General features: G+C 39.4%; 1 protein-coding gene across 3 annotated transcripts in view; it reads left to right on the forward strand.

The window, feature by feature from the left end:
* TANC2 (tetratricopeptide repeat, ankyrin repeat and coiled-coil containing 2) overlaps window positions 1–14,412 on the forward strand; it is a 386,861-nt gene that overhangs the window by 319,187 nt on the left and 53,262 nt on the right. For all 3 annotated transcript variants that reach the window (XM_061144314.1, XM_061144315.1, XM_061144317.1), the window contains 2 exons: window positions 4,618–4,784; window positions 8,739–9,346. In XM_061144314.1, the coding sequence (XP_061000297.1) occupies window positions 4,618–4,784; window positions 8,739–9,346 (775 nt within the window). The remainder of the gene's footprint in view (window positions 1–4,617; window positions 4,785–8,738; window positions 9,347–14,412) is intronic.

The following is a 14,412-nucleotide window of genomic DNA, read 5'->3' on the forward strand; positions in this document are numbered from 1 at the left end:
AACACCCCCAAAGATCCTTCAATAAAAGCATAAACAAATTGTATATTCATTTGATGCATATCAAATGAATTCTTAATATGCTTCTTAGTAATAAAAGGAACCAATTAATAGTACATTCAACAATGTACTGATAAGATGAATCTCAAAAACTTTATGTTAATCATAAGCAAGTATAGTCAATGGTGATGTGAATCAGAACAGTGGTGTCTGTTGAGCACTGGACCTCTGGGGTGATGGAGATGTTCTATCTTTGCTCAGGATGTTAGTTACAAGGGTATATGTGTTTGTCAGAACTCACCAATGTGTACGGTTTAGATCTTCACAATGAACTGTATTAATTATATATTAATTTTTATCACAATAGTTTTTAAAATAGGGAATTTTTTAAGGTAACTGGAGTTTTCTTCCCAGGAAGGTTCAGTAGAAACAGCTTCTATTTAAATTCAGGAGCTACATTTCAACTTATATATTTTTCTTTAAAAATTGAGAGTCAACATTTTTCACATTTCTTTAAGGTTCTACAAGTGTGGTGACTAAAACACAAACACAAATACATATAAAACAAATGTTTCAAAGTTTCTTGATGAACTTTTGCTTCGGCCATCAAGATGAAATGCAAGGTGATACTTATTTGTTATCACAACTAAAAGGAAGTGCACGTAAAGTGCAGCTTTTTTGAAGAAAAAATGTTGTCTTATGTGAGCCTTCTTTTCATTTTTGAGAATCCCTATATAATACACCAGTAATATTAATACAGTAGAATCTCATGCACTAGGATCCAGTTTTGCCTTTAGTTCTAGCTGTCGACTCTTCTCTTGCAGTCTCTTTAATTCTCATTTCTCTCAGGTATCTAGGGAGAGTCTTAGAACAGGACTACTAAGGAAGACAGTTCAAGTATTTATTAAGCATATATGTAAGTGAGGGCAGTGGGGCATCCCTGATGAGTACATATGTACAGGGAATTTAAAACAAGAGTTAACGGGCTTCGGAGACCTTTCCAGGGACTTGTCAGCCAGAACAGTGGCTCCTAAGCATCAGTCCATTTAAAGTTTTCATTGATTCATGACAAAATAAGAAAATAGAAACAGCCTAGAATTTGTGTGGATGTAAAACACAGATGCAGTTTTGCATAGACATATATGTAAAAGTTAGATAATATCCCTCTTCTTCTAATGTTAAAATATTTTTTAGTCTATGAAATAATGGTAGTAGTTGTACTGTACATGTTCTTACATGGCAAATTATGAAGCAGATCCTTCATCGATCCCCAATTTTTTAAAATTTTTCATTGATAAAATCTTTTAAAAGCTACTGAGTCAGAGTATATATTTAAATATACAAAGTTTGAAATAAGCAAGCATTCTTGTAAGGCTGGTTGCATTTGAAAGGCAAAGTCTAAAGATCACTAAGGTCTCACTTCTTAAATTTATAATTGAGAGACCTCATCATTTAGCAAAAGAAAAGGAAATTTTTTAGGTTTAAGTGAGTCACATTTTTTAAAAAAGAAATGATATATTGTCTAGTCATGAGATGAATATTCTAGTCCATTGGGAATTTATGGAAATGAAAATTTAATTTAATTAGCATTTGAGTTATTTCATTCATTAAGATGTTGAGATGATAATTTAGAGCATGTTCTTGATCTTGATGCTTGAAATGTTTTCCCATAGAAAATTTCAACAGATGCGTGCATTATCATCAGCCTTTTTCTCCACTTGACGATCATGGCTTTCTTACGAAGGAAGCCTGGGTGAAGTTAAAGGAGGTCTGACTGAAGTGGTGGAGACAGTGGTGTGCTTGTAAATTTTAACAACCAGCTGTAGGAAGGAGGGCTTGTAACATTTGCGGTTAAGAGTTAGACACAACTTAGCGACTAAACAACAACAAATTGTATAAATAAATAGTCCCACTTGGACCAATTTGAAGTTACCAGTTGCTTAACAACAAACTCCTGAAAATATTTCAGTGGATTCTCCTGAACCAGCACAGGATGGCTCCAGCACACCACGGGGTGGGGTTGGTGATGGTACTCACTAACTGAGGACAGCTGTAATGTATCTGCCAAGCAGATTGCAATAAAGACATGATTTTGCTTAAAGGAGCCAAGGTCTCAAAGTCAAGAACTTAAGAACCCCCCATTTGGTGGGTAAATTCCAATTTGTTCCAACCAGCTCCTCTCTCTTCCTAAATTCTTTTTACTCCCTAAAGGAACCATGTATTTTCTTAGCTCTACATCATCTAGATGACATTTCATTAATAATCATTGTTAATAGAGCTGAAATCCATCATTTCTTTTCCTAAAGTCGCCAGATGAAAGTAATACTTGAAACTTCATAATTTGAGAACTGATTTATAAGTACTTAAGCTATTGAAATTAAATTTCTTTATGTAAAGCTAGTACTTTAGGGGGGAAATATAAAGTTGTATTAATCATGCAAAAAATCTGCATACAATTTGAAATAAAAATATATAGAGTTTTGATTGGTTTTGACTCTTTCAAAGGCTAACAGAGCCAATGTGGTACCAAAGTCCACAGACTTCCTTCTGTCCCCAGCTTCACTTTCTTTTTCTTCCTCACATGTTTCCTGCGTCAATCATCCCATGACTTCTCTCTTTCTTCCCCCCTGCTTTCCTCTTTTCAGAACCTCTAAGTTCAGTTCAGTCACTCAGTTGTGTCTGACTCTGCAGCCCCATGGACTGCAGCACACTAGGCTTTCCTGTCCATCACCAGCTCCTGGAGCTTACTCAAACTCATGTCCATCGAGTCGGTGATGCCATCCAACTATGGCATCCTCTGTAGTCCCCTTCTCCTCCTGCCTTCAGTCTTTCCCAGCATCAGGGTCTTTTCCAATGAGTCAGCTCTTCGCATCAGGTGGCCAAAGTATTGGAGCTTCAGCTTCAGCATCAGTCCTTCCAATGAACATTCAGGACTGATTCCCTTTAGGATGGACTGGTTGGATCTCCTTGCAGTCCAAGGGACTCTCGAGAGTCTTCTCCAACACCACAGTTCAAAAGCATCAATTCTTCAGTACTGAGCTTTCTTTATAGTTCAACTCTCACATCCATACATGACTACTGGAAAAACAATAGCCTTGACTAGATGGACCTTTGTTGACAAAGTAATGTCTCTGCTTTTTCATATGCTGTCTAAGTTGGTCATAGCTTTTCTTCCAAGGAACAAGCATCTTTTAATTTCATGGCTGCAGTCACCATCTGCAGTGATTTTGAAGCCCAAGAAAATAAAGTCTGTCACTGTTTCCACTGTTTCCCCCCCTATTTGCCATGAAGTGATGGGACCAGATGCCATGATCTTAGTTTTCTGAATGTTGAGTTTTAAGCCAGCTTTTTCACTCTCCCCTTTCACTTTCATGAAGAGTCTCTTTAGTTCTTCACTTTCTGCCATAAGGGTGGTGTCATCTGCATATCTGAGGTTATTGATATTTCTCCCAGCAGTCTTGATTCCAGCTTGTGCTTCATCCAGACCAGCATTTCGTGTGATGTAGTCTGCATATAAGTTGAATAAGCAGGGTGACAATATACAGCCTTGACGTACTCCTTTTCCTATTTGGAACCAGTCTGTTGTTCCATGTCCAATTCTAACTGCTGCTTCTTGACCTGCATACAGATTTCTCAGGAGTCCTCTTGCCTTAGAACCTGTGAAGGCCCTGCTAACTAGGAACTTTCACTTGTTCTTTGCAATTCATTTATACTGCAGTGTTCATTCAGCCTGGAGATTTTTTAATCTCTTGCAGTCCTATTAGAGTCCTAACTCCAATTATTCAATATTGTTTGAGAATCAGTAAGCATTTTATGGGAGTAGAAGCCTGAAATCTTACCAAGTCTTCTTCTATAGTCCAGCCAGCCCTAAAGATGAGCTGATTTTGTCAATTAGGATAGTATAGAGTCCAGGAGGGAACAGGAAACAAAAGGGGCAGATAGTTGTCTTTTCTACATGACTCCTCCCCTGGGAAAATCACATTGAGGGTCTGGTCTCATTGAAGCTGCTTCTGATGTAGTCTAGGAAGCTGCTAGTTCTGTAAGATCTCGGAATCCAGCCTGCCTAGTGTAGGTCTGTCTACTGGCCGAGATTCCTTTTCTCTGTCCCTCCATCTCTTCCATCCCACTGCACATTCACATATAATCCTATATACTGCTTTGTACTTCAGATTAAACTTTTTACTTATTTGTTTATTTTTGGCAGTTCCCAGAGGAACATGTGATGTTGTTCTCTCTAAGACTGTCAGAAGGGTTGGAACAAAACATTCTTTTCCAGCTTTTTCAAGTGTGTTAGAAAAATGAATTTACATGTGCAGATTCTCATACATGCAGTGCTCAGACTGTCTCATAGCTGATAACATGGGAGAAATCTTGATGATGATACATGTGCTTTATAGATTATTCATATGACAAATGTGTTCGTACCTGGTGAAAAACAAAATGAACTCACTAAATGAATTATTCCGTGTCTTTGTAATAAATTATGTGCGCTGAGCATTGACTAAACACACAGAGACCTTTTTAAATTTTTTCTTCCAAATAGATACATGATCAAAGACCCAAAAAGAGCTCACTTATATACTTGGTAATTATTTAGTAATTTGTTTCTTTCTGTCTCAGAGAGAAAAATTCCAGATGAAGATTTCATCATCTTAATTGATGGATTAAATGAAGCAGAATTTCACAAACCGGATTATGGGGATACAATTGTATCATTTCTGAGTAAAATGATTGGAAAATTTCCTTCCTGGCTCAAACTAATTGTAACAGTTAGAACCAGTTTACAGGTATGTGTTTGTTTCCTTTTGGACCCATAAATTATTTCCCTTGGAAAGTGCTTAAACTGAAAAAGTTTAGGTCCTTGTACCCTTAGTAGTGAGCTTTTCTAAATCTCTGCCATGTTTTAGAGCACTGGCAAGAGTAATTCCCGAAGAGAATATTTTGAGAGTAAGTGGTACAGTCTAGAGAGACCATTTTCAGTGTTTGACTGTCTTAGCTCAAATTCCCATTCCCATTGCTCTGGGTAAGTTTTAATAAAGTGTCCCTCAAAATAGCATGAAAAGAAAGTCCATTTTTCTAGGCTTTGTCCTGAGGATAGCAAAGCAAATAGATCCTCTAACATGTTTACTGTTTAACTTTTGTTTTATATTTTTTATCATTTAATGCCAGGCAAAATCCAGTTCAGTGTATAGTATAGAGTCATATTTTCTAGTTCTTCCTTCTGTTTCTCAACTTTTCATAGCATGAAGATGGACTTTCTTCTGTATATACCTTTTTCTAAGAAATATTGGCACTATTCAGGCTTTATATTAAATTTACTACCCCTGGGAGATAATTTTTTTTAATTACCTTCTCTGTTTACTCACTGACCACTCATTTTATGGCCTGGAATAATGACTAGGAATGTTGGAACTGAATCTGTAGACACATGGGCTAAGGATAAATGAAATGACTCCACCTTCTCTACTGTTCACAGTATACCTGAGTTGATATTTTCCATTCTTTACATATTCACACTTGGTTTGAAACAGGGTTTCTCAATTTTTTTTTCCCCAAACCATAGCTTCTTTTGATGAACATTAAAATCTCACATTGGGACTTCCCTGGTGGTCCAGTGGCTAAGACTCCACGTTCCCAATTCATGGGGGCCCAGGTTCAATCCCCTAGTCTGGGGACTAGTTCCCATATGCGGCAACTAAGAGTTTACCTGCGGCTGTGCTGCACCTGCCACAACTAAAGATCCCATGTGCGGCAACAAAGGTCGAAGGTCCTGAGTGATGGAGCTAAACATGGCACAACCCAATAAATAAATATTTTAAATATAATAAAAATTAAAAATTAAATCTCACATTATATATCCATCCCACTATTTTGATGCAACACCCTTATATCAGTAGTCAACATACAGAAAATAGCCTCAATGCCCTCCTTTTCCCCGCTCTCAGGCACTTAGTATTTTTCCTGCAGATTGACCAGTCTGCCTTCCTTGATCAGAAACTGTACTTCTAATCCTGACCATCAACTTGCAGATGTTCATTATTAAGATCTCAAAGTAATTTGAGTTAAATTAAAATAAATCAACATAAATGCATCTTTATAAGTAAAAGTTATGTAATCTACCATTATTGGTCAGTAGCTTGATTGTTAAAAGATGAAGGGTGAATAAAATAAACTTTCAGGAACACAGTCTGACTGGTTTTACTAAATATACACTTAGATAATATCTTTGCTTATATTTTTACATTATGCCATGTGCAATCTCAAAAGATGTTTTAAGTATGACTTGGTAGACCAGATGACTAACTTTTTGGCTGTGCCAAAGAATAGGAAAAGTATTATGTTTGAAAAGTCAGTATCTTCATAAATCAAGGCCAGCAATAATTTTTCAGATACTTCATTCACTTCAACTCATAACCTTTTTTTCTCTTTCTTTTTTAGTTTTTAAATTATGAAAGTATGATAATGCCTTTACAGGAGACTTGGAAAATATAGAACAAGGTTACATATAGTTCCACTATATATTACAATTATTTTAAGTAGCTAAATTAACCAGTAACTTTTTAAAATTATTTTTATTTAGCTCTGAAAATGAAATAATTCACAGATCTTTCAAAATGAACCCTCATAATTGATCATTCATTATTTCCACAAACATTTGTTAAGTATATCAAGTGTAAAAGCTTATTTCTAAGAACTGAGAATAGGACAGTGAGCAAGATGGACAATATTCCTGCCCTCATAAAGCTTATTTTCTAGTGAGGAACACAAATAATAAGACAAATTAGCATATGTTAAAATTTAGGCAGTGTTAGTGCTATGAAGATAGATAAAACAGTGAAGAGATAAATGGGGATGACAGTTATTTTACATAGAACAGATAGGAAAGGCCTCTCCAAGGAGCCTTGTAATGTGATGAAATCTGATTTACCTTTTTAAAAGATTTCTTTGGCTCCTGGCTATGTAGATAATAAAATGTAGGGGATCAAGACTGGAAGCAGAAGTATAGGTAAAAGGTGATGGCTTAGACTAGCGTGGGAACAGCGGAGATCCTATGAAGTGGTCATATTTGGGCTGTATTTTGAAGAAGACGGTGATGGGCTGAATGTGGACATAAGCAAGAGAAGAGGTTCATGGATGAATTGTGGGGTTTTGGTGAGCAGTTGGGTAGATGCTGGTTTGAGGAAAAGATCTAGATAGTTCCTTCTCAGCAGAGATCCTGTGAAGTGGTCATATTTGGAGTATATTTTAAAGAAGATAATGATGGGCTGCATGTGTATGTAAGCAAGAGAGGAGGTTCAAGGATGAATTGTGGGATTTTGGTGAGCAATTGAATAGAGGCTGGTTTGAGGAAAAGATCTAGATAGTTCCTCCTATTTGATGGTAGGATCAGTGGTGATACTGTTTATTGACGTGGGGAGGTTTGTAGTGGGGGAAGTTTTCATAGTTCTAATTTGGTCACAGTAAGTTTGTCTATGAAACATCCAAGTGGCAATGTTGAGTTAGTGGATATATAAGAAGAGAGCCCAGGAGAAATGACCAAGCTGGGGCTATAAAATCAGGCATCACTCATGTATAGACTATATTTAGAACCATGGGATCCAGCTATTCTAGGGAGTGAAGGTAGCCAGATAAGAGGAAGAATGGAGACGGGAGCCCTGGGTGGACCAAGAAATGAGACAGGACCCAGCAGAAGAGGCTGAGTAGGAGTGGCCAGTGTGCTGAGAGGAAAATGAGGGGAATGTGCTGTGAAAGCAAGCTGCAGGAAGGGACTCGAGAAGCGGGACGTGATCACCTGTGTCAGAGACTGCTGAGAGGTTGAGGAGGATGAGAAATGAACCTCCATTATTCGGGAAGGTGCAGATGACTGATCATCTTAACAAGAACCATTCCAGTGAAGTGATGAGATTGAAGCCTGATTGCAGCAAATGGAGGAGAGAATGGGAGGAGAGGAATGAAATACAGTAAGCAGAGAAAATTTTTCTGTTAAGTTTTGCTAAACATGGGATCCAAGATATAGTAGTTAGAGGGAGGAATATTGAGTCCCATGTCTGTGTGATCCAGGAGAGAAGAAGAAATTGCTGCAGGAGAGGGAGTGGATACTTACAGGAGCAGAGTCTGTAAGCAGATAAGAAAAGATGGATTCCAGAGCTAGAGAGTCACCCCAAAGCCCTGTCACCTTCCCCCAATATAATTTCCAAGCAGATCACCAGGGTGCCAGGCTTCCCACTGTTAAAAGATTTTTCCTTTGGGCTGAGGCATCTCCAAAAGACCCCCATTAAAATAAAGTCATTTTATACTTATGGCTGATTCACATTGTTATATGGCAGAAACCAACACAACATTATAAAGCAGTTATCCTCCAATTAAAAATAAATTTTAAAATAATTTTAAAAAATAACGAGGGATAGAAAGTCAAATTCTGTATGACATTTTTTGAGTCTTTTGGCATTCTGTTTTCTGTTTTAGGAATGTTATTTAGAATATTGACCATCCAGTCGCTCCTAAAATACCCTTTATGAAGACTCATAAAAGTTATTTTAAGTCTTAATTTTAGGGAAAGTTGTGTCCCTTTTAGGCAACTACTAATGTTTTAATCCTTAGACACTAATATGTCATCATATTTCCCTCTTTGGCCGCTCAGAAGTTCAGAATAAGTTTGTGGACCTTGCAGTTTATCACAAGAGTTAGGGGAAACTGAAGGTCTTTCTGTCTCTCTGTCTGTCTCTCTCCATCTGTTTTAGGAAATTACCAAGCTGCTGCCTTTCCATAGGATTTTCCTGGATCGACTAGAAGAGAATGAAGCCATAGACCAGGACCTGCAGGCCTACATCCTGCACCGGATACACAGCAGCTCAGAGATCCAGAATAACATTTCTCTTAATGGCAAAATGGACAATACTACATTTGGCAAACTCAGCTCTCATCTCAAGACCCTCAGCCAAGGGTCCTATCTGTACCTGAAACTCACATTTGACCTCATAGAGAAAGGCTACCTAGTGTTAAAGAGCTCTAGCTACAAAGTAGTTCCTGTTTCGCTCTCTGAGGTTTATTTGCTCCAGTGCAATATGAAGTTCCCAACCCAGTCTTCCTTTGACCGGGTGATGCCCCTCCTGAATGTGGCAGTGGCATCTCTCCACCCACTGACTGACGAGCACATCTTCCAAGCCATCAACGCTGGCAGCATCGAAGGCACGCTGGAGTGGGAGGATTTCCAGCAGAGAATGGAGAACCTCTCAATGTTCCTAATCAAGCGCAGAGACATGACTCGTATGTTTGTACACCCTTCTTTTCGAGAGTGGCTCATCTGGAGAGAAGAAGGCGAGAAAACCAAATTTCTCTGTGATCCCAGGTAAGCCACAGATCGGTAATAAGCAATTGTGAGCCTGTTTTGTATTTACTGGAGCGTGGGTATTGGAAGCAGTGAGAAGTGGTCTTCATGGAACATTTCACATAAAGGAGACATCGCCTCTGTCTCGTCTTAACATAAGGCTATGACGACGTTAACTTGTTTTGTCACAATTTTACTTGCATAAGCCTCAAAATCTGCATAGATGTTTAGAATGCTCCCTACATTCCCGTATTTTTCTAAATATTTTTCTCTGATTCCCCTTTCAGAGAAGTCCCCTATAGGGATCACAGGCTATAATTTAACCTTTCAACAAACTTCTTTAGTGCTTTTCAGAAAGATTTGATACACTGTTCACCTCTTTGACTCAGAGCAGAATTCTTTTAAAATTGTGATTGCCCGTTTAAAAGCCAGGCCATTCTTAAAGTCACCAGCGACTGACCTCATTAGAGCCCAAGCTGGTCCTAAGATTTACGCTGGAAAATGGGATCTTAAACCTTATATCTGAAAAAGACTGGAAGAGATCAGCTCATCTAGCCACTCTACCTTTAGATAAATTAAGTGTTATTATCCCCAGTTTACTATAAAGGCCTTAAAATGCTGAATCACTTGCAAAAAGGCATAAAGGTAATAGGGGGGAGAAAGGAAGAGGGGCTAGAAGAGGAATGACAAGTGGATCATAGGTACGGCTCCTCCCCTGCCCCTCACACCCACGGCAGATGTCACTGACTTACCTCAGTACTCTTTCACGATGCGCTTGACTGTGACTTAAGAATCTTTCTCAGTTCTGCAAACCACACTCCATATGAGACTATTTCCCATCCTCTTGGATAGAACCTAGATCTCTAGTATCCTAATGGGGTGTGCTTTCTACTCCTCCCCACACATAATTCTTTCAAAGAAAAGAATTATTCCTTTAATTAAGTTGATGTTATCAAAAGCAGGTGTAGTCTTGATTTCCTAGAAACGAAGAAGACACCAACAACATAGCTGCCAAATGCAGAGCTTATTCTGGCTCAGAAAGAAGATAGGCCACATTTGACTTCTGTGACTCATCAGAGAGGCTGACCATCTTTGTCTCTTCTGGGGTTTTGTTGTTAACTCCTGGGGCATGTTCTTCACCCTTGTTAGAGACACCTGTGCTTGTGGGCACACTTCTCAGCCTACTTCCTGCTGACTTATTAGAAAATTAGTTCCAGATTTTGGTGATGATATTAAGCCAGGCAAATTTTGTGCTATCTTCCCTAAGAGTTAAACTTGTTAAAGAAACATTCTGTAGTGGAAAGAACATGAACTTTTGAGTCAGATGACCTGCTTAATAAGTCCTACCTTTTCTAGGAACTGTGTGACCTTTGGAAAATTATATAATATTTCCGAGACAGTTTTCTTACCTACCTAAAAGGAATAATAATTCCTAGAACTGTTGAGAATTAAGTGAGGTCATGTAGTATAATGCTTAGACTTGTGCACAGTACAAAGAATGTGATTGGGGAATGTTCTTTGTCTTCCCCCTCTCTTTGTGAAGCTGCACACCTCAGATTGGGGCTTAAACCCACGTGCTGGGACTTGAACATGGCCAAAACCAAGTCTTCCAACTGAGATCACACACTTGATTTCAGGACTTAATGAAGCTCAGGTTCTTGATGTCTCATCACAGAAGGAATTCAGTGAGAGACAAAGTGATAGTTAAGAAGTGGATTTATTTAAAAAGAAACACACTTCACAGACAGTGCGGGCCACCTCAGAAGGTGAGAGTGGCCTCGAAATGTGGTGTGTTTAGTTTTTATGGGCTGAGTAATTTCATAGGCTAATGAATGGGAGGATCATTCCAACTGTTTGGAGGACGAGGTGGAGATTTCCAGGAACTAGGCCACCACCCACATTTTGGTCTCTGATGGTCAGCCTTGGAACTGTCTTGGCACTTGTGGTTATATCATTTGGCTTGCTGACGTGTTGCAGTGGGCAGTACTAAGGATTAAGGTCTAGTGGAAGTCAAGTTGTCTGCCATCTTGGACCCGTTTGGTTCTAATCAGTTTGTCGTGTCCTTGGGCCATGTCTTCTTTCAAAGACTGTGCCCTGCCCCCCTCCCCTCCTGTTTCATGTGCAGCAATAGACCTTTCAGGTTTACTTTAACTAAATCCCTGTGGCTAACTGGATAGGTTGCAATAGTCTTCTGCTATTAGTATTTGAGGGCACAAGATTTAAAAAAAAAAGAAAAAACTGGGTCTGAGTTCTCTATGAATTGTATGTGATTCCCAAGAGGATTTTATTGTAAATCCTGCTAGTACTGCTGCTGATGTTAATACAGAGTTGGCAATGACATATTTAAGAAAGAGACCAATCTAGAATTGCCTAATCAATACTGAAATCAGTTTCCAGAGGAACTTTGCTGGCTGATCTGCTCTCTCATCCTGGAACATCTCAAGGGATTGAAAATTGAGGTCCAAGGCAACCAGACTAACCCTGAATTAAGAGTATCCTTACAACAGATAAAAACCCTCAGGCTCCCAAAGGAGAAAAGATGGTATTTATGCAGCCACATCATGGCTTTCCAGGCTTACCTTCTCAACATTGTTTATTAACTAGGATCACTTTGGCAAGAGGCTGATGCACTGGGACAAGAAGAGCAAACACGTCTAACTTCAAATGCTGTGTAGTCTATTCCCTGGTGATTGAATAACACTCAAGACTTCTGAGGGATCATCATATATCCCTTAATGGCAGAGAGTAAACAGGACCAGGAGTTATCAAAAAAGCTTCCTTACATGTTTCATCTCAGTTGGAATTCAGCCTTCTATGCAGCACTGTCTGGCACCAGCTTTGTTACTAAGTTATTGATCTCAGAGCTTGAGGCCCCCTGGGTCAATGAGGTGGAAATTCACTAAGAATTTGATGTCACCGGCAAAGCCCAGGCTGGCCTTTCAAAGAAGCTGGCTCTAATTGCTTTCCATTGTTGGGGAGTCTGGTTAGCAGGACTCTTCTCCACGCAGGGTTTGCCTGTGAGGCCCTCAGCCTCTACTTCCTGTACATTATTTCCCGCTCTGTTCTCCTCTTTCTCTCCATCTTCTCTCTGGAGCATTTCAGTAGACCAGGGAAGGCTAGCTCAGTGCCTCTGAAATCACAGTAAATAGTGCAATGCCTGACAAACTCTGCGTAAGGAGAACTTTCAGAAGCTACAGAACATCTCTTCTGGTCTGTTTTCCTGGGCTTTCAACACTCACTTCTTCACCCTGAATTTGTTAACCTTATTAGGGAATTAGTCACAGATGAGAATATTCTACTGATGCCAAAAAGTAGTTGACCTTCATCAGAAGTAGGCCACCCAGGGCGATCCTTTCTGCTAAGTGAAGAGAGTCAGTAATCTGAGGATGGTGCCAGAAGAGGAAGTGGCAGAGCTGGAGGTCAGTGCTTCAGCTGAGATAGGGTTTTCCCTATTTTAAATATCAGACTGCCTACTGTCCCAGAATCAGGGCACACAATTAACATCCCGAAAAGAATGACCTAAAGTTGCATACACATCTGACTGCCACAGAAAGAGATGAGTTATGGATGCCTTTTCTTGGCTTGGTAATAGGGTAAGGGTATTTGTATATATACACATGTTTATGTTTCTCAAACTGTAAGCAAATTATAGTGCAAAATATTTTATTACATCAAAACTTGGAAGAGTTTAGATTTGCATTCTAGATAGAACTTTGCCGCTTGAAGCACTCAGAAGCCTCAGACTGCACCGCTTTATTCTGCCTTCTGTTTCCTGCTGTTCATCACTGTCATATTCTGTCATACTCTGAAATTAACCTGTCCTGTATGTTATTCCCTTGGGCACTGAGCTATCAGCTTAACTCACTAATAAACTAATCTCTGCTATTATGCTAATAAAAGGGAAGTAGAAAACTTTTGAAGCAACTTGTGCATTTTAAGTAAGGCATTTGAGAGATGTCACCAGCCTTAATAGCTCAGTCGGTAAAGAATCTGCCTGCAGTGCAGGAGACCTGGGTTCGATTCCTGGGTCGGGAAGATCCCCTGGAGAAGGAAATGACAACCTACTCCAGTATTCTTGCCTGGAGAATCCCATGGACACAGGAGCCTGGCAGGTTACAGTCCATGGGGTCACAAGAGTCAGACATGACTTAGTAACTAAACCACCACCAGCCTTTATAATCCAACCTATTGATGCCTTTGATTGTTGAAATGTGAGGTTGTTAGAGTAGACAGTTGGGGGCCACCAGGTACCTTGTGGTGCTGTCCAGTTACTGCTTAGTATTTCTGCATAGCTTTAAGCTAGCCCTGAGTGAATCCCCGCTCTTTTTTCTCTGTTTCCTTTCCTGTTATCTCTGTTCTCATGGTATTGTTAACCTTCCCTTCCCAAGGAACAGCTCTCAGATCAACATTTTGTTGTATGTATATGTAGTATTCCAACATAGAAATTAGAAGACTCTGCTGTCTTATTTTTAACTGTTCAACTAAAACGTTGTAAACTTTCACAAGTATTGAGCTGCGCAGCATGATGAGGTTTGATTTGGAAGCCTGTTTTGGGCTGACCTGATTTCCTCAAACTCAGGAGAATCAAATTTAGGCTGGAAGGAAAGGGGAAAAGTCTACTCAAGTCCTACCTGTACCTGTAGGAATAGTTGAGAACTTACTCGATTCTTTGTGGCCAGAGCTGAAATCTTACAATAAATGTTGTTTAATATTTTTAAAAATCATTTTTACTATGTTGGTCAGCAGATTCCACGTTGGAGACTGGGTGCTCTAAAATCCACATCACAAAGCAGAGTGTCAGAGAAGCAGCAGCTTGTCAAAGGGCAGGGGAAAAAGAGGGCATTTTCCCTGTAAAGGGAAACTAATTTGTGCTAGGGACTTGTACAGCCTGGCTTCTGGTAGAATGCTTAAGTCTGAAGTGACCACAGAATGGTGAGTTGAGGATTGTGGTGGTTTTATTTATTTGGTTTTTTAATCCACACAGGAGCCTCCCAGCAGGGTGACCTTTAACCTTCATCATCACGGAAACACAAACTTGAGGTGACTACTTCTCAGAGCGATCGCAGGCATCCACAATAACCCCTTGA

The sequence above is a fragment of the Dama dama genome, chromosome 5, assembly GCF_033118175.1.
Source record: "Dama dama isolate Ldn47 chromosome 5, ASM3311817v1, whole genome shotgun sequence".
In the NCBI taxonomy this organism is placed as follows: domain Eukaryota; kingdom Metazoa; phylum Chordata; class Mammalia; order Artiodactyla; family Cervidae; genus Dama; species Dama dama.